Genomic DNA, 27707 nt, shown 5'->3' on the forward strand with positions numbered 1-27707 from the left:
CCCATGCATCTACTGCCCTTGTCCTTCCAGGAGGTAGAGATTGTGGGTTTGGAAGGTGGTGTCAAAGAACCCTTGGTGAGTTGCTGCAGTGCATCTTGTAGATGGAGGGAGTGAATGCTGAAGGTGGTGGGGGGGGGGTGTCAATCAAGTGGGCTGCTTTGTCATGGATGGGTCGAACTTCTTGAATGTTGTTGGAGCTGCGCTCATCCAGGCAAGTGAAGAGTATTTCATCACATTCTTGACTTGTGCCTAGTAGATGGTGGACAGACTTTGGGGCTGAGTTACTCAAGACAGAATCCCCAGCCTCTAACCTGCTCTTGTAGTCACAATATTTATGTAGCCGGTAGTATTTTTTCCTATTTTATCTTTAAATGTCTGTTATGAAATTGGCAGGTGAGTGCTGTAGCCTTATAAAAAAACCAATAGTTTTCACTTGAATGAGAGTGTCAGTACTGCTAAAGCAGTTTGGATGTATTAGAATCCCTATTACTTAGTAAATTCAAATATCTGTCTTTTTATTTATGTAATAATATAGCAAGAAATCCACAGCGCTCTCAGTCAAAAATAGTGTAACCATTCCATACATTATAGTCAGGAATTCATTTTTCTTAAAAAAAAGTGAGCAGAATAAAGCAAACTGTGAATAAGTTAAATTCTGTAAATATGTTAATTATGCCAAACATGTTAAATGCATTCAGTAACTGAATTGTGTTAAATGCAATCAAAAAAAATTGTGAAATTTAGTGAGAAAGACAATTTAAGTTTAGTAATAATTAAATTTGAAATTAAATAATGGCGTATGTAATAAATATTTATGTATGGTTAGTGCCAGATGATGGTTCCTGATGTTTTGTTTTGTTTCAAAGGAATAAATATTATAAGGAATATACCACTCTCAGTAGGAACCTCGTTCATTTTCAGTATCAAGAAAATACATTAAATGTAAAACTGAAACATAGGTTATGGAACTGGAGATATGCTGTGAACATGTTGCAGCTAATAATTCATTTCTTCTGTGAAGCCTTCAACAAATACATTACAGATTGCAGCAAATTTATTGGGGTCAATCTAATTACATTTCTTTGGACTTCTGGCAGGGTGTGGCATCACTCCGTCATGACTACATTACTACCTTATTTGGACACTTGTCATGGCAGAAGGAATGGGTGGAGCTTTATTCCACACACCTCTCTACCTCACTCAAGTAAATCTTCCCCATTGATTTTTGAATGTTTAGTCAATTGGACATTTGTGCCAATTGGCAAGTTTTATGCCCTATGATCAAATACTTTCCCAGGACCTGCAAACATGTCAGCACTATAGAAAGAGGCTAGATTTACTTTTATTTATGTAGATAACTAAGTTTTATACTAAAGGCAATAAATTATAATGTTCAACAATGCATTGTGCAAACAACATCCTTGCACTGGATTTAAGTAAACTTTAAATTATGTACTATGTTCCTTTTTATAAAGGAGGCATAATTTCAATGATTTTCATTTTGCTCTCCACTAACTTAAAAAACAACAAAAAAAATTACTGCCATTTATATGAGTCTTAAAATTTCTATTTAAATCTGGTGCCAGTCGCTTACATGTATTTGCATTTATTTTGTTTGATTAAAAATCAAAGTTAATTTTCTTTTTTTTTAAATCACAGTTCCAACAAACATCAGAGCATGCCCTCTTCTCCTGTTCTGTGGTGGATGTGTTCTCACAATTGAACCAAAGTTTTGAAATCATTAAGAAGCTGGAGTGCCCTGATCCTCTGATCGTGGGACATTATATGAGAAGATTTGCCAAGGTAAAAGATGAGTGTTTGCTAGGAATGTGGATGCAAAGACATCTGGCCAATGAATGAAAAATTGCGTTAGAGTCAAAATTCAGTTTTATTATCAATCAAAATGCTTTTATATAACAAATTCCAAACTTTGAAGCATATTAGTGTAAATTTTGTTACAATAGGTCCAGCATTCTGCCAGATTGGTGGCAGTGCAGGCTTTGCATCTCTCTCACATCATCCCTCATCCTCAAAAGATCTCCTATAGTCAAGGTCATTTTCTTGTTCATCACGGGCTCCTGAATGATTCTCCTAGTGCCACTGAGTCACCTGCTTCAGGTTGTTGGTGGGGTAGGCTGGGGGAGGTGATGGGGAGGGAAATTGTTGTGGCTCCTGCTGCAGGACACTATGATCAGTGATTCCTGGGACTGTAATAATAAAACTCTTTTTAAAAACAGTGTAACTTGCCAAACGCAGTCGATCACCCTGCAATGAATTAGACTTGGCTTGCCAGTGAATTGAATTTTATCAAGTAAGTCTTCCCCCACCAACCACCACCCCCAATGTTCCATCAACGTTCACCACACCCTGCCTTATAAATGTTGACAGCCAGGATTGTTAAGGGGTTTAATGATGGAGAAATGTATCAGATGTTTTATTTCCCTTATATTTCTGTCATTTAAATGTGTCAGTAATGAGCAGACATATATATTCGACATTCGCATCACTTCCAGGTGAAAGTTCCTGAAATGGAAAAGCCTGCAAGGAAGCTGGTGAAACAGTTTCCTGCCACAAAACAAGTGGGGGAAAAAAGTAGGGAAATATGGGTCGTTATTTCTGGTAATGTAATGAAAAGCTGTGATATTTGATTTAATTCATTAATGTGGGACCCAGGGAAAAAATGGTTGTTCTAACAGAACATTGGGCTGTCTGACATCTAGCATTGCCCTACTCTATTAATGCAAAGAATAGGCTAAGACTCTCTCATCAATAGTTCCTGTGGTGAACACATGATATGTTAATGTACCTTGTGCTTTTTAAGCATCCTTATCGCAAAAATACAAGGTGAACATTATATTAAAACAAGAAAATGTTAAGAAATTTTGAATAAATTGCAGACTGACTCAGCAGTTCAATATCTGCTATCTTCTGCCTTCTTTCTATATTTTTAACAAAGACAAACCCTTGTGTTGCTCACAAAATTATTTTCTTTTTCAGACTATCAGCAATGTGCTACTGCAGTATGCTGAGATAATAGCTAAGGATTATGCATCATACTGTTCGAAGGAGAAAGTGGTAACCTATTGCTCCATATTATATATAATATGTTTACTGTAGCCTGCAAGTACCATAGAATAGATTGAAGTAATGTTGGTGAAACACAGCAGTCCTGGTAACATCTCTAAAGAGAAAGGGTGGAGAAATGTTTTAGATGCAGTACTTTTGTTAGAACTGATGGCAGGTTTTTCACCCAAAATGTACTTTCTCTTTACAAATACTAATCAGCCTGAAAGCACTGTATTTATGTATGGCCTGGCTGATATTTATTCTTCAAACAACATCACTAAACACCAATTATCTGGTCATTATCACATTTCTGTTTGTGTGACCTTGCTCTGAGCAAGTTGGTGCTGCATTTTCTACATTACAACAGTGATTACTCTTCAAGAGTACTTGGTTGGCTGTAAAGCACTTTGAGATGTCCTGAGGTTGTGAATAGTTCTTAATAAATATAAAAGATTTTTTCTTTCTTTCCAACATTTCTGTTTTTATTTCAGATCTTCACTATCAGCAGTTTTTTTCTTTCATCTCTTGCCATATATAGGTGCAGATGATATCTATCATTATTCCATCTGGAACAATTTGGTTGCTTTACAAGTTTTAATCATCTTTTTGATCTGCATACATAAATAAATCCCACATTACCACTTGTCAAAAACGTCTGTCTAACAGCATTCTTTCGTCCATGTCTCACATGTACCATTCCTACAACTTAAATCTGCCTTGCCTTTTTATTATTTGCCATTTTCTTACCTGTTACTAACCAGCTTTATTTTTTTATGTCCACTTAATTTTCTCCACTCAAAAAAAAAGGTTGTGGCAATAACAGGTTCTACAGCATGACCAAATGACAGCACTGCTCTTTAGTCAGAAGAATGTAAAAGAAAATTAAGGAATCCCTTCTGCATTCCTCACTCGCTAGTTTACAAAAGTTAACAACGGAAACTTGCTAAAAATTCTCTTGCAAACCATTATGTGCCAGGGTAGTAAATACTTTAAAAGGTACAGAGAAGTTAAACTATCAAATATTGTTTCAGGAATGGAAAATGCAAAAGGCTACACAAAATCTATGGCCAGGATTTTCCGCTCCCTCCTGTGCCAGGCATCCTGGCGGGCAGGAGAGGAAAAAACCGTAAGGAGCTAAAAAATGGTTTTACATCGTCATTCAGCCAGTTTGCAATCGTCCGCTCCAGCCTTCAATGGCTGGCCGCATTTCCCACCGTGGCAGGTCGGGAACATCATTTTAATATGTTTGTGTATCGTTATAAGGACTGCTCGCCAGAATCATCCCCCCACACCGGATCAACAGGGCACGTCGGTGCCCAATTAGACCGACATGTTTCACAACAGCACATAAGCAACATGCACCTGGCGACCTGCACTTCCACGTTCCCTCGCCTACCTTGTATCGTGCAGCGCTTATGGCAGCTCACACTCAGTGCCAGGCTTTGCGGTCAGCACCATGTCGCTTACAGGGGGTGTCACAGACTTGTCTTTACCTACCAGACCAGCGGTAAGGCAGGAGTAACTTTTAATATGCTGCAGGGCAAGGGCTCCACTGAGGAAGGAGGGGAACTGGCCAAAGGGAAGAGGCTGCAGGGCAAGGCCTCCACAGGGGGGCATTAGTGTGGAAGGTTGCACAGACCTATGACTTGGGGGAGTGCAGGGGGGTAGCATCTTCTACACCAGGATAGGGAGACGATATGTTACAGAATGACATAAGTGAGTTGACTGGGAGGATTGCTGACTGAGGAAGCACTTCAGTTTACATTGTTGAGCTTGCAAAGGCTGTCTTTGTCCTGGCCTGGGGAGGTGTAAGGGGGAGGGCATGTCAGCTCAGTATCAGTCGTGCCCAGCATGTTGTGCACAGGGCAAGGTTGTAACATCACGTGCATTGGTCCGGGGGGTTTCTGGCATCATACTGGGCTGCAGATGTCACACTCAGTCAGGGTAGAATTCTGCAGCCTATAGATGGGGAAAAGGTATTGTGGAGGCATTCAAAGGTGTTGGAGGGGGGCAGGAGTGTGTGTGTGTATATATTTCACTGTGCAAGTGGCCTCAAGATGGGGAGGGATGAGGTCCACATGGGGCATAGGTACACCTGTCTCAGAATATCCAGGGGGTAACAAGGGGATATCCACCACAATCATGGTGGGATCAAGGAGTACAGGGGGAGGATTGAGAGGTCTTGGAGGGTGACAACGTTCAAACACTTGCCTGCCAGATATTAATATACCTTCAACACAGACATTGTGCCCTCATGGCCATCCCTGGCCCTTAGCAACTCGAAAATGCTCAGACAACATGAAGCCCTCTAGGTTGTTGCTAATAAAGAGCACACTTCAGCTTTTGTGCATCCTCGCTCCTGATCCCCTCAGCAGTGTCTAAAGCTGCCACCTGTGCTTCCAGAGCACGCTGAAAGGCTCCATTAACCATCAAAAATCACCTAATGGAATTAGCATCACTGACCACAGTGAGTCTTTAGGTGAGGGGATGCACAGCGCTGTATCCCTACATTGTGATGAGAGCCTTGTGGCCGTAATACAGACAACTACAAGGTGAGAAATGCTCAAGGTTGTGGGTATGAGTGCCAGGACAATAATGTGGCTGAGAGGAGCAGAGCTTTGGCACATTGAGGTGGAAAGGCACTCCCGCTTATTGTTGAACTTAGCAGATGCACACTGGGAAAGTTGGAAATGCGCTTGACAGACAGGGGCACACACGAGCTCTGAGTATGGGCACATATCATGAAAATCCTGCTGGATGACAGAGAGCACACAGAGTTCGATGATATATGACCCTTGTCCATGCATTAAGACATCTGTCCTCCGACACTACACCTTTAATTTTTCAATAATGCAGATGAGATGAGAGAACACCTCTGCCTCAATCTTACTCAGCCAAGAATGAACACGACATGATCCTGCAAAGCATATGAACAAGGTTCCTTCCACAAGAACACTTTACATTAAGGACAAGGCATCATTGATGTCAGGAATGATCCGAGAACGGACACACACTGGTGATATGGAAGCAGAATACAAGAGGCCCATGATGGTGACATCTGTGATAAGTGGCGGGGGAAGGACCATGCTGTCACACCTGATTGACAGCAACACAGCTCATCATAAAAAGGAGGCATATACAAAAGGAGATGTGAAATGGGTGTGATTCTATTTACATTTGTGAACGTTATATACATGCCACCAATGTGCTCCTAATACTTTTTAACTTTCCTAACCCCACCGCTATATCTGGGTACACCCCTGACATCCATATCAGGGGTGGAGGCAGCCTGCTGACTGCTACGCCCTGTTTTCCGTGATGACTTTGGTGGGTGTCCTGCTGTGGGACAGGTGGACCCTCCTCAGCCTGTAGAGCTGGAGGTGATAGGGTCACAGGAAGAGGGGATTGGGATTGGCTGGACACTCCCTGAGTCACCTGGGTAGATGGCTTCGGGGTGTCCAGCTGCTGGTCCTCCTCCCTATGAGTGTCCGACGGCCCCTGGCTGACTCTTTGAGGAGAAGGGGCAGCTGGAGTGAGATGGAGGTGCCTTTGCCCCCTCTCACGTAGCCACTGACGGATGCCACCAATGCCTACAGTGATGGATTGCAGCTCCTGGCGCAGTACAGGACTGATGTCCTGGACCAAGGTTTCCATGGCGATCGCCATCCTACCAGTGTTGACCCAGTGCTTTGGCATGCCGTGCAATCACCTCGGACTGAAGGCAGATGGACTTCTCCATCATATGTTGAAAACAGAGGAATGCAGCTGACATCCCTTTCTGATATTCCCGTGATTGTTGCTCCACCAACTGATTTAGGACCAACTCCGGAGGCTCAATATCTGACTCAGATTCCACAGATTCCAGGCTTCCAGCTGTCCTCTGAGTGCCAGAGACCTCGGATGTCCCTGCCTCCGCCGATGTGGACCAGATTCTGTGCTGTGCTCGATAGATTGTGACACCGAGGCTGCTCTAGAACTAGGTCCCACTGAGTTGTGTGTCTCTGCACTGCTGGAGGGTGTGGGTGAGTGCTGTGATGAGTCTTCTATGGTGCTCTGTTCTCGTTCCTCATCCGAGATGTTGTTGGGGCTGGAGCTGAAGGCCTGGCTTGTGGAGGCTTCCAGAAGTGCCTATGAAAGAAAGTAGAGATAATTAGTGCATGGCAGATGACTCTAAAACAGGACAACGCATTCACAGTATCGTTGATGAGGGATGAGCTGGTGCAGGATCCTCACTTGGGTGTACATCGCCTACCTCACCGTCACCGCAGGCAGGGTCCACGTCCTCTCTGTCCAGCTCAATAGCTCGGCTTTCCTAAGGAATGAGGACCTTGATTTTGGTCACTCCACTCCCAGTCTGAAACGTCACCCTCTGCTTGTGTGCAAGCTTGTCCTGCATAAAGACAGATGGAGAGTGTGAGCAGTGCTGCCACTGCCTCCCAAGTCAAAGTGGTGAGATTGGTGGACCTCCTCCAGCCATCACGAGATAGAAGACATTGTGGCGGCCTCGACTGCATCCAACAGGCATTCCAGGGAGGCGTCACTGAATAGCTGTCGTCTTCCCTTTTGGGGCCATCTCTCACATCCATAGCAGCCCTGGGCTGCAGACATTGAGAAAGCTGTGCACACGTGCTGTTTAAGTACGGCACCCAGAGTGAGGAACTGGTGAGCTGACGGCAGGCGGGTGGATCAGAGGCCACCGCCAGTCATCCAACGTGTTTCTCGTGCGTGCACAAATAATGAGGTGGGAAACGGACGATATGGATTGAAAATTTCACACTCGCCACCGCATTTGGTGCATGGAGGGGAAAATTGCGCCCTATAACTCATTCATTGGCATCTCAGTATAATTTCACTAAATGTTTTTATGCACCAAGGAATGATTTAAGGAGAATCTAATAAGGCGTGCCTCATTAATCTGTTTGTCTCCAGCTGTTTGTCAATACTTTGCCGTCACATGTTTCAGTAGGATGAAAATTTAGCACTTGACTAGATACCGATCACATCTGTGTCGCCCCTTGTGAGACCAGGAATCCAGGCTCCCTTTTATTTTGAAAATTACCCATTCAATTCTAGTTACCAGTGGGTGGCTGTAACTGTATAAGAATGCTGTCGCTTTATGTTTTGTACCAATGTTTGTCTTGTGATATTGCCCTGAAAATAATCATTTATATTTTTATAGAATTTTGCGATTTTCCTTTTGTTTGTTTGAAATATTTGCCTGTGATACTCCCTTTATAATAGTGTCACTATTCATTGGTCAATAATTGTTTAATCCTTCAGAAATGCACGCTAATTATATATTTTTTTAAATATATAATTCAGAAGAATTTTAAGATGCTTTTAGATGTCATTATGGCGAGTAGAAATTAATTACTATATAAACCTTTAAAATATATTACATTTGGTTTCACATTTATTTATATAGATAGTTATATTTATATCGATATTTATATAGATTTTTTAAATATTTCTTTTCACTTCAAAATAAAAGGCTGTAACTGTATAAGAAAGCTAATAATATCATGTTGAACCTTTTGTAGCCGTGTATTCTGATGAACAACATCCAACAGCTACGAGTACAACTAGAGAAGATGTTTGAAGCGATGGGAGGAAAAGACGTAAGTCCTTAAAATTACAAATTTATTTTTACTTTTAAATGTTTTGAAGTTAATTATTCATCGAGTTATGTTAATTTTGATGCTGAATTTCCTTGATGCCTCCAGCACCATTCACTGCCAGAAAATAATGCCGTTCACTAGCTGGAGGGGGGCAGCACAGAAATTCCCTTCATAAGATCATTTGCATATAAGCAGCTGCTTTGGGATAATTCACGTGTATAATAAATGTGAGCAACAAACACCAGGAAATTTGAGTACCATAACGGGCCGACACTACGAGCTGCTGGCTTCAGCAGAACCCTACGACACGGACATACAAGGTAGTACCTCAAGTGTTTTCCTTCTTAGTTCTGCTCTTACAACACCATGGCATCTCCAAAGCATCGATGTTGGCAGCAATATGGTAATACAGGCATCACCTGAGCCCCTGAAGCAAATGGGCAGAATGGTGAAGTTCCAGGTTATGGACCTCGAGTCAAAGCTTCTTAGGGCTATGGTCCTATAAACCTGGTAAGCTGTGGTACATTAAGGGTGGTGGCACTATTGGCTAACTCCCTTAGCAGAGCAGTGCAGGAAGAAATTCAATGATTTACCAGATCTGGTGTGGCAAGGCAGTCACATTTATTTTCCTTTCTTCCTTTCCCATCCTGCGTAAAATGACACTCTTCACCCTCTTAATGCAATCCCCTCACCCCACTCCACTTATAAGTACCTAATGATCGCAGAGTCTGCATATGGCTACACACTTCTCTTGCAAACAAAAGGTGTTTTGCACAACTCCAAAACACCATTCTCCACCCCAACAGATTCATACCATACATCTCTCACTCCATCTCTTCCATTACACTCACCACACACTCTTTCACTGCTGGTCTTACCCTTATCTATTTAAGTAATTTCAGAAGAAATTGGTACATAATGCAAGGCCATTTGAGGAGCAACTGACAATGTGTCTCCACTCCCACTGCCTCAGCACCCCCTACTCCCCAATCCACTGTGAAGAGAAACTCTTGGCTCTTATGGGAAAACACATCTCATCTGCACCAAAGGTGAGTAACTCAGCAACTACAATGTTGTCCTACCAGCCTTAAGTGCATATATCCTTCATCCCCTGGCCCTCTCATTCCAAGGAATTCGAGCTTTACATCTCATAATCTACTAAGCTTTTATGCAAACCTATCAAAACTACAGGGAGAGGGGTGTATGCATCTTTTGGCCTAGTACCTAATGAGATCGAAGAAAAGGTTAAAAGCCTTGGCAAATGGGAGAACGAAATCATCCCAGCTTGTCCACCTCTCGCCCAAGCCCCTCACCCAAACTGCTTTCTGCGTTACTCGTCATTGGCTTCCTCTTGCCCAACAGGAATTTATAGTCTTGGTGGGGAATTCCCGCCAGGCGAGTTACTCAGCTTGATGGAACCAGCAGAATGGAAGGTTAATGAAGGTGTGTAGAAGCAGAGAAGGCTGCTCATTACTTCAGAGTTGTGGCATTCAGAACTCATAGGTACACGCCCCAATAAAAGAGGCTCTGAGGACATTTCACCAGAATGTGTTGCAGTTGAAAGATGTGGTTGTCTAGTTTACATTTCTCTTTTGTAGCAGCAACTATGAAGGCTTCTGTCCCATAAAGGTAACAATGCAGCAAGTGGCAGCTACAACAGAGCCCCAGATGACAGTTGACCAGGAACCAGTGGGAGCTTCCATCTCCATAGGTGCATGAAATGCAGCAATGGAGGCAATTGGGTACAGAGTGCAGCAGAGTATTGATCACTGCTTTGACCACAGCCACTGTTGTTTCTCGGCTGGACAGACCTCATAGCTGCCATTAGACCAGCCATCCAGCTGACCAGGGGGGCTACAGATACAGGTCCCAGTGAAATGGCAGCAACATGACTCCTTGTGCCAGATACTGTCATCGCTCAGGACAGCAGCACATGCCAGAATTATTATGTCTTATTATGTCTGCGTGTGGTTGTGTGCAACACAAGGCTCCCCAGGAGCAACCCCCAGAGATGTAGCTAAGAGAAGCTTCCTCTCGGGAACCAACTGCCACGATTCAAGGTCCATCTCAGTCTGGTGGCCCTTCTGAATATCATGAGGGGCCAACCAATTCTCCTGCTGAGGGAGCACTTAAACTCAGCACATGGACACGAATGCATTATGAGGCAAAAGGAGGAACCACAGTGATGAGAAAGTGTAGGTACTTTTTTTATAAATGAAGTAATGTTTTGTTCAGAATGCATTATGCAGTTATCATAAACTTGGTTATTTATGGTTATAATCATCTTTAAGGAAAGGGGGCCCTCATTTGGAGTGGACTTTTGCACTGCAGGGATGCTTCCTGGCAAAGTCCTGTTGGACCACAGAAGTCTATTCTGATGCCATCTGGCAGAGTGTGTAGAAGATGATAAAACTAAAGTGATGCCACCATAGTCCATCAATCTATGAAGAAATCTTGCAGAATCTGTTCTCTATGCCCTTGCTGTGGCCAATAAGAATACTGCCTGATCTATATCACAGATGAGTGGCTTTACATGGGAATGTCTCCCCTTTCTATCCATGCACATCAGTAGCTGTTTGGTTGGCATCATCAATGCCAAATGCATGCCATCATTGCACTCTACAGTGTGAATGTTCCTTGGTTAATGCTGCACAGGTATCCAATGGCAATGTAGAAGGGTCCAGAACCATTAAATTTGAGAGCTGCTGCCACTTTAATTGCCACAGGCGGATCAGTTCTGGCTGCGGAGAAAATCTGCAGATCTTCATGCTGAAATTGGCAGTGATGTTCAATGACACCCATGGAGAGGCACAGCTGTTGTTGTATCGCTCCTCAAAAAGGTGCTCTTGGACTAATGTGGTTTCTATACATAAGTCGTACCCAGTGAACTTCTGTCCTCTGCCATGCTGCCCTGCCATTCCTGGCCTAGCCATGCTGCTGCTGCAACTCCTCCATTATGACAGCATGCCCCTGGGAAACCGTCCCTTGTCCAATGTCAATCTGAATGCGAGTGTTGGTGGTGAGGGATGTCAGGGATTTCACATATATTTTCAGGGGGAGGTGGAAAGCACTACGGTAAAATGAAGTGCAGGTTTCAGTGATTACAAAATGTGAAGGAAGTTTAAAAATAGTTCCTTGGAAACCTGTAATCAAAAAACTGAAGTAGGTACCCTTTGCAGCTCATCAACTCCTCACTTGCACTTGTCTGTAAAGTTGCACCTGTTTTTTTGGGATCTAAAGTAACACGTTTGCAGGACTAGCATTCTCAGGAAACTTCCAACTGCTTGAATAATTAAGCTACAGAAATGTACCCTGAGGTGCTTTGATAGGGATTGCACTTGAGGAAATTTATGTTAGTGCAATAGCAGTGCTTACGTGGCATAATGCACCAAAACACAGATTTCCCCTAACTAAGCACAATAAAATGGCATAATTGTAGTGTCACTGCCAAAGATTGAGACTTTCGTCCCCTTTGCTTTCTTTAATCCAATTTATTTTCATGTATTATCTTTTGAGTTCAAAATAGATGTATGGATCACAGCTTCTAAACAATTATTGTTTTAACCAAAAATAATGAGCCGGATCTTGGCGAGCAATGGCAATGACTGTCGGATTGCCACTGCAATCGGAAATTCCCCCGTATCGACACTGCTGCACATTTCTACCAGGACCTTCCAAGCCCAGCTTCCACAGAAATGCACAGTGCAGCGTCCCTCAGGGAACTCCATTGAAGCCAACTAGAGTCTGGAGGGAGACCGGACACACCCCTTTTTTTACAGCGCTAGCTGCGGTATGGTATACATAAAGGTCCAGTTTGAATGTTAGTGAATGAATGTTATGTGGATGAGTGAATGAGAGAATGGGTAGGTAAGTGGGTGAGGTGGTGAGAGTTGGTAGTCAACTCAGAGGGGTAGCCGGGTCTGTTTGGGGTGGTGGTTGGGTTGGGGGTGCTGGTTGCTTTCATGGGAGGTAGCCAGGTGGTTGGAGAGGTGGTTGGGTAAGGTTGGGGGTAGTCGGTGGTCGGGAGTGTAGTCAGTGTGGTTAAGGGTAGTTTGTGGGTCGGGCGGGGTGGCGATTGGGGGATCAATTATGTGGCTCCCCAGCTGAAAGACTAGGTTTTAATCTGTCTAACATTTCCTGGGTACTGCCCAGCTAAGTACTGTGGTCTGTCCAAAGTCTCTGGCTGGGATTTTCCTGTCCCGCTGTGCCGGGACCCCTCGTGGAGGATGTGGCCGGCCAGCCAGGAGGTCATTGACTTTCAGCGGGACCAGACAATCTCGGCAGCGAGTGGGGCTGGAAACTCCTGCCCTCTGACTCTACCTCTGAGTCGGAGATGTTCACAGAGGTTCCCAGGGCCGGGGAATTGCCCATCGGGAGTTTAAACTTCCTGGGAAATTCCCACACGTCAGGATTTCCACAAGGTCCGGATGCACATCTTCAGCCGTACGCCTGGTCTCCGATGATCTGGAGACCGGAAGATTTGGGCTATTTTAATGAAACTTGAAATAAGTTCTTGAGTAGTTTCCCTGTGTATTAATATCGGAATAGAAATAGGAAAAAACTGTGGAAGCTTTAGGTGCTATTTTGTTACATAAAAAATAAACACTGTCTCCTTCAAGGCTGAATTTTCTGCACAGTTAATTTGTACTGGAAATGCATCACAATTCATGATCACACACAACCATTTGCTTCTGAGATGGAGTGCTCACATATGTCAAGAGTTGTAACTATTAGTAATGAGCTTGGTGATTTTTAAAATTCTATAGTATGGTATTAGTTTGTCATTCAAGAGGAGCATTGATATGCATAATTTAGTGGTTCTCTTCCTGTTCATGGAGATAAATTGTTTGCTCTGAGCTTATACACACTCCAGCTTCATATTGGTCTGTGGTTCAATTGTGCAATTATGAAAAAAAATATGAGCATGTAATAAAAGGTTGAACAAGAAAAAAACTATTGACCCATCTTGTTTTTGCTTCTGGCCCTCTACAATCTTTTTTAAAAATTCTCCACTCAATTCCTCTCCCCTCCGCCATGTTCAGCTTGGCTAGTGGTTTTCTGAATAACGGCAGTGTTTACAGTGAATACCTGTTTGTATTTTCAGTTGAATGCCGAGGCCAGTGACATTTTAAAAGAGCTACAAATAAAACTCAATAATGTGTTGGATGATCTTAGCAGGGTGTTTGCACTAAGGTAAGAATTTCAACATGCTTGTAGTATTTAAAACTTCTGCAATTAAATATAGTCATGCATTGGCCACCTTTTATCAGAAGAAGGTTGTTTTGAATAATTAGTTTCAAAATCAAAAGTTTCATACCAGACCTAATGTACATTTGGTAGTTCATTAGAGCGGCGTTCTGATACTTGTACTGCACAAGAAGCTGTGCTAGGGCTAGACAATACAATATGTAGCGATAGTGATTTTGATATTGGTCACTTTGAAAAACTGTTTTTATAACGAGTATAAATTTTTAAATGTTGTCTACCAGGTAATATGTCCAGAGAGTTAGTAACAGTTTCATTGGGACAAGCAATTCTCATTTATTTTAATTAAAATGACTCTCAATATATATGTTTCACTTGCAGTTTAACCATTACAAATAAAATTAATGACATATCACAAAAGATACCAGAGCTTAAATGTACAGCGTTTTGCATCTTTAGCTTGGCTTGCTTTAAAGTATAATTTAGTTTTAATGTCACGCTTGATTCTCGTTTGGTACTTTTCAGTTTTCAGCCTCACATTGAGGAATGTGTGAAGCAGATGGGAGATATTCTCAGCCAGGTGAAAGGAACAGGAAATGTCCCCGCCAGCGCTTGCAACAGTGTGGCTCAGGATGCTGACAATGTTCTCCAACCACTCATGGACCTGCTGGATAGCAAGTTAGTCAGAGTTTTCTACATTTTTAATTTAGAACATTTGTTGAGCACATTATTGACTCTTTGAGAGGGTAGAGTTGAATCCTATTCATCTGCTTTCAAAATGACTGCATAGGCGAAAGGCCCAATTTTTGTCTTCATAAAATCAATGGAAACAAAAGTCAGGAGAGGTGTAGAACAGGTGGGCCAAGCTGAAGTTGCCAATTTTACACTATTACCAAAGGTCAAAATTCCCCCTTAATTGGGTGTAGTGGAAGAAAGATGTCACACCATGGGCGGAATCATCCCAAATTTGCACTAAGCGCAGTAATGGGCGTGAAAAAAGACGTTTTACCCGCTGGCCCAAATGGCGGATTTACAGGTTTTCGCGCTGTATCGTCCCCTCCCCACCACATAATTATGCAGTCACGGCAAACACACTGGATCGCAGGCTGGTGACCTCCCATTGGCCCACCACACCATTACCTCGCCGCTTCCTCGCTCCAGGCGCAGTATTTAAAATGCACACTTCTCAGAGCTTGCAGCCCATGACCGCTCCGACGAAGTCATGGCCCCAAAAGCCAGAAAGATTGCAGCCTCCCGATTCAGCATCCCTGGGATGCCTTCTAGACGCTGTGGAGGCCCACTGTGAAGTCCTCCTCACCCCCCCGTCTCCCCCCACCTCCGCCCGCTGTGGCTGCAGGAGGCCCATCAGTCTCACCACTCTGGCTTGGGAGGTGGTGGCAGTGGTGGTCAGTGCCAACGCTGCACACAAGAGGTTGGCCATTCAGTGCAGAAAACGGATGAATGATCACATCATGCCACCAGGGTACGTCAAACGTCTCATCAATTCCAACTCACCCACTCACAAGCCCATCTCACACTCACTGGCATCTCACTCACTGCCAGCTCGAGGGACATCACCACTCACTCTCTCACACACACCCTCCCATCTCCATCTGGCCTTATCTCCTCTGGAGTTTAGCCTTCTCATCCCATGCATGGGCAGGATTTTACATCCCACATGCGAGCACACGTCCGACCCGATTGTCCCAATGTCATCACGCACTCACACGATATTTCAATCGGCGGGGAGGGGGTTCACGGGAGTCAGCAGTGTGCCCACTGACGATTATGAGGCCTATTAAGGCCCTTAATCAAACCTATTTTTCGCTGCCCATCAAACCTTATGGTTGGTAGGTGGGCGAATCAGCCAGGCGGCCTTTTGATTTTTTAGCAAACCTCATCCACAGGCGGGATGAGGTTTCCACAATTAAATAAAAAATAAGTATAAATTTTTGGGCAGAATTTTTATTCTATTTATGTTATTGTGAGTTAGCCCCATGTTAGGCCATTATTTTCAGATTTTGAAAATTTTATTTTTGATTTTAAAATGGTTCAGCTCCCTGAGGCAGCTCCCTGTGTATTTGCTCCCTGTGTATTTATTCTAATAGGTGTTGGCCCTAGCTCAGTGGTTAGCATTGTTACTACTGAGTCAGAGCTTTGGGGGTTCAAATCCCACTCAAACATTTGAGCACAAAATCTAGGTTGACACTCCAGTACAGTACTGAAGGAATGCTGCACTGTTGGAAGTGCTGTCTTTTGGATAAGGTATTAAACCAAGGTCTCATGTGGCCCCTCAGGTGAGCACTAAAGACCCCATCACACCATTTCAAAAAGCAGCATAGTGTCCTAATCAATACTTATTCTTCAGCCAACATCACTAAAACAACAGATGTTCTGATCATTATCACAGTACTCTTTATGAGCCTTTCTGTGTACAAATTGACTGCCACATTTTCCACATTACAAAAGTGACTACACCAAAAATTATTTAAATGGGGCCATGAGGTTGTGAAAGGTGCTATATAAATGTAAGTTCGTTATTTATTTATAGCAATTAAAGGATTAAACAACCTTAGTAAGGTTGTTTCTTTAAGGAAACTACTATTCTCAAGTTGCAAAGCCAATCTGACTCCATGGGTAGAATTTTCCCCCTGTTGGGGGGGTTGTGCAGGGGCAGGCGTGGGCGGGCGGGAACTCGATCAGCGCTCCCGATCAGGTCCACGCCGCCAGTTTATGTAGGCGGGCCAATTAAGGCCCACCCAGTGTGACGCGCACCTGGAAGGGCTGTGCGCTCCCTGTGCAGGCAGGTAATGGGGGTGGGTTCCTGAGGTGGGAGTGCGCTCTTCCCTGCATGCACGCGAAAAAGCACAGAAATCTCCCTGAGGCACCTCTGTGCCTCAGGGAGATTAGTTTTAAGTTTTAACAGTTCAATAAAGCGTTGAAAAAATTTTTATGACATGTCCCCTCATGTGAAACTGTTACATGAGCAGGGACATGTGCATTATTTTCAATAAAAATTTTCGAGGAAATGTAAAATCATTCATGAAACCTCATCCCGCCCGTGGATGAGGATCCATGAAAAATGCGAAGGCTGCCTGGGTTCTTCACCTGCCCACCAACCTTAAGGTTGGACAGGCAGCTCCGTTAATTATTTTAATTGTTAGTTAAATGGCCTTAATAGGCCTTTGACAGTCCAGTGGGCACACAGCCAAGTCGGCTGCACGCCTGCCGAACTGAAAATCCAAATGACACACGGTGACATCAGGACGCACGCCCGACATCACCCTGCGTCATTTTAAGACTCAGCGAGCGGGGGCCGCTTACCAAGCCAAAGATTCTCCCCCACATGATCTCTATCACCAAGATTGCCTACTTCCACTTCCCTAGTATTACATATACTCTCACCTGCCTCAGCCCATCGACTACTTTGTTATCTTCAGATTCCACTATTCCAAAGCTCTCTAGGCTGGCTGCCCACCTTTAATCCCCCATAAACTTCAGTTATCCAAAACTCTTCTGCCCTATCTTAATGGATATCAAGCCCTGTTCAAACATCACCCCTTTGTTCCCTGACCTACATTGGCTCATGGTCCAGCAGTGCCGCAAATTTAAAATTCTCATTCTTGTGTTCAAATTCATACCCTTCCCTCTCTATCTCTGTGACTTCCTCCAGCCCTACAAACCTCTAAGATCTCTGCACTCCTCCTCTGGCCTCCTGCGCAACGTCAATTTATGCCACTGTACCATTGGCGACCGTGTCTTCAACTGCCTGGGCCTTTAGTTCTGGAAGTCCCTCCATAAACTCCTCTGCTTCTCTACATCTCTCTCTAGCTTACAATATACCTTAAAACCTACTTCTTTGAAGTGTCTTGGAGCGTTTTTCTAAGCAGGCCCTAAATGAGTGCAAGTTGTAACAGTTGCTAGTTTGAATATCTGTGCAAGTGTTCTTCCTCTTCCAGTTTGACACTCTTTGCAAAGATCTGTGAGAAAACTGTGTTGAAGCGTGTCCTAAAAGAGTTATGGAGGATTGTAATGAACACAATGGAGAAAACTATTGTCTTACCACCTTTAACAGATCAAACGGTGAGTAGCAAGTTCTGAATTTAAACCTGTATTTCTGGCTTAGTGAACCTATGCAGCAAATTTATGTAGCTGAGCTGAAAAAATATCAGATTGATCCATCATGTCTGTAGAAAGATAAATTGACCAATCATGTTGATTTTTAAAAAAATATATAACTTATATTATTCGTAATCTCTATACTTTGTAGTATCAAGTTGCCTAATAATTCAGCTTACTCATTATTATAAGTCATGAAGAAGCTGCAGTAATTTAATAATAAAATGTGTATAAAACAAAAACTCACCATATGGAGTGGGCTGGTTGCCCTAATGCCTTCTAGTGCATGAGCTGAATTGGCGCATTGGTCAATGGAAATGCTTGAAGAGTGCATTCTGTTCCAATCATTGTAAGCATTGCTTTTATTCACTAATGCTTGAAGTGTGACCAAAATAAAGTAACCGCGGGCTAGATCTCAGAGTTTGGTTTGAGTAAAGAAGTGGAAAAAGCAGTGGCTGATTAAGTTAATTTCCACTAGATATCCTGATGGCATTAAACACTTACCTGTATCTACATGGTAATTAAATATACCCTACCTTGCAAGAAAAAGGATTGTGCAGTTAGTAACAAAAATGTTAATATTAATTGCTTAGCTGCCAATAATTTAACATCCATGAAGACCTTTGACATTTTTTGCATCAAGAGATTTAGAATTTTGTTCGGAGTGCAGTATGGGCACTCATACAAAGTAATGGTCTTTATTTTGTGTAAATCCATTTTTAATTAAACAATGTTTGAAAGGGCAAAAGCTTTTTTAAAATTCAAATGCGTAACTGTGGTCTCTGATAATATTTTGCTGCCTTTTTCAATAATTAAAACCTTCAGATCTTAGTCTATATGTTTTTTTTAAATTTAACCGAAGGGCTTTAGTGTTAACCATTTACATTAACAGCATTGTAAAATCAATTGATTTGAAAATTGCATTAAACTAGAAAGTAATATGCTGGTCTGATTATCATTTTCTTTAATCATTTTGCTCTCTGATAATGGCAGATGATTGTAAGTACAGCACTATGTGTCTGTCTGTCTGTCTGCTGTGCGTTCAGTAGAATCAGCCAGTATTTTTGTGTGTGGCTGCGCTGGTCAGTGTATGCTGCCACAAGCTGATGCACATGGCTGACTCTGATAAATAATAACTACCTCTGCTAGGCTCCCATACCTGAAATTTCCCTTGTTTTGTCAATTGAATGTTTGCTCCTTTTGGATTTAAAAAGTCTGTTAGAAGTGTGTTGTATGTTTACAGCTCAATGCTGGATGTGCATATCAAGGAAATGCCCATCTAAGTAAAAGCTAACTGCTTGTCTTTGTTGAAATGTTATTATGTGTGTCAGTTGCTACCTCTGTTGAATTAACAGCTGCAGTATATGTGTTTTAAATCTGTTGGCTGATTCTTTTTTCTGCAAGAGATACCTAATCAGTGATACCATGCTGAAATGCATCTGCAGTCCTATTTTGTTCATTGTTTATAATAAGAGCTGCTAACAATGATGAGCGCTGCAATAGTCCAAAATTGTCTTCTCAATTTGGTTCAAATATGACATTGATAGTGAATAATAACTTTATATTATTCTAATGTTTTAACAATTAATCTCCGATAGAAATAAATACAATTATAACTTTTCTGATGCAGTCATCAGGAATGTTATATCGAGCTGATGTAGCTGAAAAGCATAGTCTATCCTTTCCCCCCCCACATTTGTTATGACCCTCGCCTGGTGAGGTACAATTCTGTAGGTCCTAGTAGCTCTCTGACACCTCATCCAAGTGGGCATTTATCATGTGTAAGTCTAGGTGGTGAGCATATATAAACTATTCGACGCTGGAAGGATGCACAGTAAACTCAAAATAAAATCATAAGAAATGATGTAAAAATGTTACGTCAAACACACCATGAACAGTAAGTTCAATGTTGGTGATAAAATCAAATGGGAAGCCCAATATCATGTAGTACACATACATGTATAGGCATATAATAAAAGCAAAATACTGCGGATAATGGAAATCTGAAATAAAAACAGAAAATGCTGGAAAAATTCGGCATGTCTGGCAGCATCTGTGGAGAGAGAAACAGAGTTAACATTTCGAGTCTGAATGATTCTCCTTCAGAGCTAAAGAGAGGTAGAAATGTGATGGTTTTTATACTGTTTAAGAGGGGATGGAATAAAATAGGTCAGGGATAGGTGGGAGCTCAGGAGAGATTTGACAAAGCTGTCATGGACACAAGACAAAGGGAGTGTTACAACAGCCACTTGGGTATACACATTTCAACTAAAATTAAATGCATCTTTAGCTGGAGATTTTAATGATGTTTAACTAATTTTTATTTATTTTAAAGGCATAATTTTCATAGGCCTGCCCATTTGTGGTGCAGAACTTTTGGTGCTTATTTAAAAAAAAACAAAAGCATCTTCTAACTGAACACCAGTAATTGTTTCATATAATGACTCTAACAGGATCTTGTAGAGCAACTTGAATTTCTGAGAAATGTGAAGGACATGTTTTTGAATATTGTGCTCAAATTAATGTATCTCAGTTATTCAGCAGGTACCAGTAAAAACAATCATGCATCTAACTTAGGCAAAAAGCTTCTAAAGCCTGATTCATCCACATGTGCCTTGCAGTATAGCTCATTAACCATAATGAAGATAGATTGATGTTAATTCTTTATAAATTTAATATTACTATCTTTAACCCAATAATGAATATCACTAATATAAGACTACGGCCCTTTAGGAGGATATCTTCAGGCTGAATCACCCCTATTACAAATATTGGTTTAATTTTTTGTCATGATGCAAAAGAAATTTATCACATTGCATGAAGGGTACACTTTATTGGCATTGCATTTCACTCAGTCAGCCAGAATTTGATGCTAAGCATTCATGTAGATTCATATAAACTTACATTAGGAAAATGTCAGCATTTCTGATCCAGGCTGCTAGATAAGGAAAGTTTTGCATGGCACTTAACCCTGGAGAAGGAGGGAATGTATTATTAGTTCTAGTCCAGCAGTGCAAAAAGGCATCAAAACTGGCTAATTATGAAAAGTTGTAATTCGTGGGCAAGGAGATACTGGAGAGACTCAGATTATACATTCCTCTCAGCATATTATCTCTAAAAGGAAGGAATTAACTTGCAAGTATCCTCACAAAAGCCTGTAACCTCTATTAGTAAGATTTATGTATTGTGTTAAAGAGTGTGACACCGGTCTGGATTTTACTCTCAGTGGCAAAGGAACAGCACTCACCATTCACCTCATTGACAACTGCCCACAGACTTTCTTTTCCAAGATTTCCGGTAATCTGGGGATTTTTCCAGTGTGGCATGTTTTACATGGAATCTGTGGCATCTGGGAACAGAGCAAGCAACAGCAATTGAAATACCCTCACCTAGAAATGCAGAGTCCAAACCAGAAAGTATAAAACAGGAAGTATAAATAAGATTTAAATGATGCAGTAAAAGCAAAAAAGAGATTGGGAAGTACAGATGGGATTAAGGACGAGAGATAAACAGGAAAAGTTTTTTTTAAAAAATAACTATTATAAAATAATTTAATTTATTTTTTAAAATCTGCACTATTCATTTTCTTCTGAGAGAATGAGATTCTGCATCTGTAAAATTATGTTTTCAGGGCCACAGAGGTTGTTCAGCACTAATTACTACTTAATGCACCATTACAAACTCACTCAGTCCTAAATGCATCAGCTTTAACTTTTTCAGTCACAGAATCACACAGTGCAGAAGAGGCCCTTCGGCCCATCGAGTCTGCACTGACACGTGAGAAACACCTGACCTACCTACCTAATCCTATTTACCAGCACTTGGCCCATAGCCTTGAATGTTATGATGGGCCAAGTGCTCATCCAGGTACTTTTTAAAGGATGTGAGGCAACCCGCCTCCACCACCCTCCCAGGCAGCGCGTTCCAGACCGTCACCACCTTCTGGGTAAAAAGGTTTTTCCTCACATCCTCCCTAAACCTCCTGCCCCTCACCTTGTCGTCTTTAGTGTGGAACTCGTGAGTAAGTTCAAACCATTACACTGATTTCAATGCCGAGCCTTATATACAAATCCTGGAATTATGTACCCTTAGGAGGATTGGGGTATTTCTGACAGCAACTTCTGGATTTCTGTGCTTAACTGTGCAGGCGTGGATGCCAGGATTGCTGTCAGATTCACTCTGTAATAATAGTAAGTGCTAATAGCCTCGCCATTATTATTGTAGCAAGAACCAGGCAATAAATCACCCCTTTGAATTATCAGTAATTTATCTTTACTATGACTAATAAAACAAAGAACAGCTGTGGGAGTTTCTGAGCTTTAGAAGCTTTTTGGCAATGTAGATTTTGATTGACCGTTACGTTATCTGCAGGGTTGAAGATGACACTGTGCATAATTTCTGCATAATTTCACAAGCAGAATCAGAAACTGGAACTGTGTATTTGCTGGCAAAGGGTTTATAAAGTGGTCTAAACACAGCATTGGAGATTTTGTCAAGTTAAATGCAGGAAGGTCATAGGACTTTTGCTTTATTGTCTTGTTTTATAGCTTATTGAGTTATTTTTTATATAGGGGAGAATATTTAAATTTCTGAGTTTGTTTCATTTTTGCCAACTCACAATAAATGATGAAAATACAGCAGCTAAACAGTCAAAACCAACTTTCAGGCCCCAGCAGACTTGATGAAAGTGCTTTATGTGTCTTTCCACCTAAGGGACAATGATGTCCTGCTAAGTATTTCTTTATCTTTGTCATTCAGGAAAAAAGCCTAACCAAAGGACAATAAATCTTTCCCAGAAAGATGATATATTTTCCATTCTTCATAAAGTCACATACCCTATTGTTATGTTTTTGTTCAGATATAACAATTGGATTGTATTAGTTCATTATCTCTTAACCAATACTTATGAAACATGAGATTAAACTTTCTCCTGACTGAATGGATTTCAGTCTGATGCATAATTAATGGCCATATATGGAATTATTTGGGAAAGCTTTATCATTTTACCAATGGATAAAAGAGATTAAAGCAAAATTGAAAGACATGATAGTATTGGAACTAAGAAATATCAGTCTTGGCTGAGTGTGTTCTTGCCTTTCAAATAGAGCCAGGGTTCAAGGGCACTCCAGAGACTTGAGCCATGTTCTAGGCTGGCATTTCATTGCAGTACTGAGGGAGTAGGAGGTGCCGTCTTTCAAATGAGACATTGGCCAGGATTCTGTTGGGCCGACAGGGGTCTCACCCACCGGTCGGAGAATGGTCAGGGAACCGCCGTCAGTTCCATGGGCACTTAAGTGGCCAGCGTCCAGTGCCAGCCTTCTCCGCGATTGAGGTCCCCAGTGGTGGAAGCCCTATCTGCCGATAGCTGCCAGCCAAGCAGAGGCCAGCGGCTCCTCATGCTGGTGGCACTGCATTCACCAGAGGCCCAGGATCACTGTGGGTGGGATCCCAGACCAAAAGTGTGAAGGCGGAATGGGGATCACGGGGTGGGGGTTATAGGAGGGGGTCGGAGGGGCTGGCTTTTAATGACCTGATGCTGGGTCCCTCGATCGGACACATAGCGCATGGTAGCGAGGGTCCTTATCACCCCCCACCCGCCCCCACCATCTCCCCCCCCGCCCAACAAGGTTTGCTGGTCAGCCTTCCGAGGGTGTGGGAAAGCCATGTGGCCTCGCACTAAATTGTGGTGGGCTTTGGGATAATGGGTGTCAATTAGCTTAATAATGAGCCTAATTGACATCCCATTGCCAGCAACTGGGAATCTCATGTCAGCTCCTTCCAATTAACTGGGGGAGGTTTTACCACCGAGAGACTGCAGGCCTCTCCTTGATTAAGTGGGTCAGCAGCCATGTTTCCGGCCAGTTTGGGCTGCATTAAAGCTCGCCCTTTAAATTGAGGCCCTGAATACCTTCATAAAAGGTTCTATGGTAAAGAAGAACAAGGAGTTTTCCCAGTGTTCTAGACAAAATTTATTCTTCAATCAACATTAATAGAAGAGATTTGTTTGATCATCAGTCTGGATTATGTTAGTGAGACCTTACCTTGTATGAATTGGCAGAAATATTTGCCTACATAACAACAGTGACTACACTTAAAAGTGCTTGTTTGGCAGAGAAGCATTTTGGGGTATCCTAAGCATGTGAAAAGTGTTAAATTAAATGAACTTATTTCTTTCTTATTGAGTGGTATTAAAAAGTGTAGCATGGAAGTGAAAAGGGAGACTAGAGGAGAAAATGAAAAATGGTTAGTAGATATAACCTAAAAGAGGTTTTATAATATATAAGAACATTTAAAGAGAGCAGGACCTCATGGGATGATGGAGAGAGCCTATTTATGGAAGATCAAGATACGATGGAATTATGAAATTAATATTTTACACTGTTTTAATTCATTCATGGACAGGATTTTCCCGTCGGCGAGCGGGGGTCAGGGACCACTCGCCAACGCGTAAAATGATGCACGGTGACATCCTGACGTCACCGCGCCCCCATTTAAATTTTCAAGTAGGCGGGGGCTCAGCAAAATCAACTGTGCGCCCACTGACCTGTCAAAGGCCAATTGAGGCCATCGACAGAGTCATTTAAGTAATTAATGGACCTGCCCGTCCAACCTTAAGGTTGGTGGACAGGCCAGGAGCCCTGGCGGGAATTAGAAAAAGCCTGAAACCTCATCCACCGGCGGGATGAGGTCTCATGTAGGTTTTTAAAAATTAATTAAAGTGTTTTTTAAAAGTTATGGACATGTCCCAACTCATGTGACAGTGTCACATGAGGGGACAAGTCAGGGAAATTTTTTTTTTCTGTTTTTAATATTTTTTATTGTGGAGCCGATCTCCCTGAGGCAGCACTTAGCCTCAGGGAGATGAGTGCACTCCTTCTGTGCGCATGCGGGAAAGAGCGCACTCTCAGCTCAGGGAATCCACCCCCACCCGCACAGGGAGCGCATAGCGCTTCCGTATGCCGTCACGCTGGGCAGGCCTTAATTGGCCCGCCCACGTAAAATGGTGGCGTGCCCCCAATTGGGGGCACCAATCAGAGGCATGCCTCTGCGTGCCCGCTCTTCAACTCTCCCCCCCACTGCCAACAGGGGGAAAATTCTTCCCCATGGGATCTGGGCATTGCTGGCAAGCCAGAATTTAATGCCCTTTAGAAGAAAGCAGCGAGCTGCCTTCTGGAAATGCTGGTGCCAAAAGAATGTATGAGTACTAGAGAATCATATGGACCAATTTTCACAGATAACTTGAGGAGTTGGTTCCCAAAAAAAATAGTATAACTCAAGGTATGTCACTGGGCCTTGATGGCCCTGGAAGACACTTGCGAGTTAGCAAAGGTTCTGCTTCCAATGTTTCCATCTTTAGCACTGTGGGACTGGAGAGTAGCAGTTCTTGGAGAAAGTTGCGCCAGGTAAGTAAAGATTAGATAGTTTAATATCTTTTGTTGGCAAACTCTTGGCATATAAAAAAGACTTTAAATTATCTCCCGCCCCCAACCCTGCCACCCCTATGACTGGTGGGAGAGGCCTATAGTATTAGATATTTTAAATTGCAGAACATGCACTCAACCCCACTGTTGGTCTGAAAGCAGGGTAGGATAGTTTTGGATCATCTAGCATAGAGCAGGCACAGATATCTTGGGCTGCATAGTTTTATATGCTGTACACTATACAGTTGCAAAACCAGTCTCAAATTTCTGAATGTCAGAAATTTTCCTACTTGAATAAAATGTAGGAAATAGTTGTCACACAGGCAGTTTGCAATGTTCTTCAGGGATCTTGTTTGAGACTTGCAGAGAACATAATATAGATGATATATATTCCACTGAACCCCTACTTGAGATGACCTGAATGTTCGATGCCAATGAAATAGGAGTTTTATATGGGTTGCATTATACCTTTAAAAATCATGTTCAACACTTTTCTCATTTTAAACATCATAAGAGTTGATCATTATAAGATCTAAAAAGGTATTTCTGTCCATTAGACTACCACTCAAGCAAAGTGAAAAATGTGTTACATTCCCAGCATTGTCACTTGTTAACTTGACGACCACAATACAAACAAGAAACAAATAATGTTACAAGACAATTATTTTCTATTCATTCATCGGTTGTACTATTTATGCAATAAGATAGTTTCAAAGCATCCATAACCCTCATCCAGAAATAGGTCATATATGACTAGAAACAACTTTATAAAATTAAATGAAATGTTAATAGATCTGTGTACATTCCTTGTCTGCTATTTTATGAGGTGTTGGCCCATTTACCTCAAACATTTACCCTTTCCAGATCAAGCAAATAATGATGTATGTTAAATGATTAACATGAAGGTACCTACAACTATTCGGAACACAAAGAGCATTTAATAGGGATTTATTCCAAAAATACAAATACTTCATATAACGTGAGGAAATAAATATATGGAGGCAAGTGGGTACATAAAGACAGATTTAAACATTTCCTAGGGAACATTTATTTTGTCTCCGAAGGTTTACACAAATTACTAGTTTCCAGACATTCACAATGAGAAACAAATTTGGCTTCGGCTGATCACAGGAAGTTTTGCAACTACAATTATGTGCTCATTAGCAATTCAGAACATTTTCTTTGTTTAAATTCCACTTAAATCGACAGGAAGAAAAAAAACACGTTTGTCACACATATGAAGATTAACCGCTTCAAGACGAAAATATAAAATGTCTTAGATTGGAAGGGAAAAGTTATTTTAATAGACTGTGTCTTCAGATTCTTGCCAGCAGGCAAGCAGACGATCCACTTTATGACAGAGGTGTTCATTGATCAAGAGAAGCAATTAATTGTTCTTGTGGGCTAAACAAAGACAATTTAGCCAATTGCACGTGGTTGTAATCTTCGTAAGATTGCTATTCAGAGTTTTTCCCACTGTAAACACTATTGCCCACATTTTGTGGTGAGTGACAAAGTAAGCACTCACCGCTGACCTCAAAGAAAGCTGCCCACAAGATCTAGTGATCCCTGTGGAGTGGATTTTACTTTTTCCCATGTTAATTTTTTCTGGCCCCAATTATAAGGGATCTCTGTTGTCCAGCAAAAGTGATGCCATCAAGCAGGATAAGCAGCCAATTGCACTGAATAATTCTGACAGGCTGCAAACTAAGAATTAAAATACATGGATCTGAATTTTGCACATTTAACTGCGCATGTCCAAATGCCAGAAGTAGCTATCAGTTTCACAGTTATAATAATTCACCATCATTACAACCTCAAATTCCAGGCCTATAGAGCTTCACTTTACACAAGCACACTGCATGCGTTGCATTATATGATTTTACTGGAGGTAATCTAAGCAATAACTTAAGCCTGAAAATGCAACCTAGTTTTATGCACTACAATCCTACCACCTGCTATGCTTTGTACCTTATAACCATGACAAGTGAACTCTAATTTGAATGTAATCACTATGCAAGGTATGCAAGGTAAATTTCCCAGATCTTACCATTTATTGTTATAAAATTCTCTCCCTAAATATATGGCCACCACTGTGAAATTTTATTGATAACTTTCTGCATTCAAATAATAAGCAAAATGTGAAAAGTAATAAATACTCTCTTTTCAGGGAAGGGTGAAGCTTGTCTGTCACAGCGATGTAAGAAAATAATTCAGTGTTGAATGTGTCTGTGACTGTATTTTGAAAATGTTTTGTGCAGTGCAAGATTGTAACTGT

The 27707-nt window shown here is 41.9% G+C and overlaps 1 protein-coding gene across 1 annotated transcript in view; it reads left to right on the top strand.

Annotated features, from left to right (window-relative positions):
• The window catches only part of LOC144688872 (protein unc-13 homolog A-like), a 425192-nt gene that overhangs the window by 363594 nt on the left and 33891 nt on the right, over positions 1-27707 (top strand). The window contains exons 30-37 of the mRNA XM_078555875.1: positions 1660-1803; positions 2998-3075; positions 8607-8684; positions 13789-13877; positions 14415-14567; positions 17849-17972; positions 19002-19007; positions 27600-27629. Of these exons, the coding sequence (XP_078412001.1) occupies positions 1660-1803; positions 2998-3075; positions 8607-8684; positions 13789-13877; positions 14415-14567; positions 17849-17972; positions 19002-19007; positions 27600-27629 (702 nt within the window). The remainder of the gene's footprint in view (positions 1-1659; positions 1804-2997; positions 3076-8606; positions 8685-13788; positions 13878-14414; positions 14568-17848; positions 17973-19001; positions 19008-27599; positions 27630-27707) is intronic.

Source organism: Cetorhinus maximus, chromosome 13 (assembly GCF_964194155.1).
Source record: "Cetorhinus maximus chromosome 13, sCetMax3.hap1.1, whole genome shotgun sequence".
In the NCBI taxonomy this organism is placed as follows: Eukaryota; Metazoa; Chordata; class Chondrichthyes; order Lamniformes; family Cetorhinidae; genus Cetorhinus; species Cetorhinus maximus.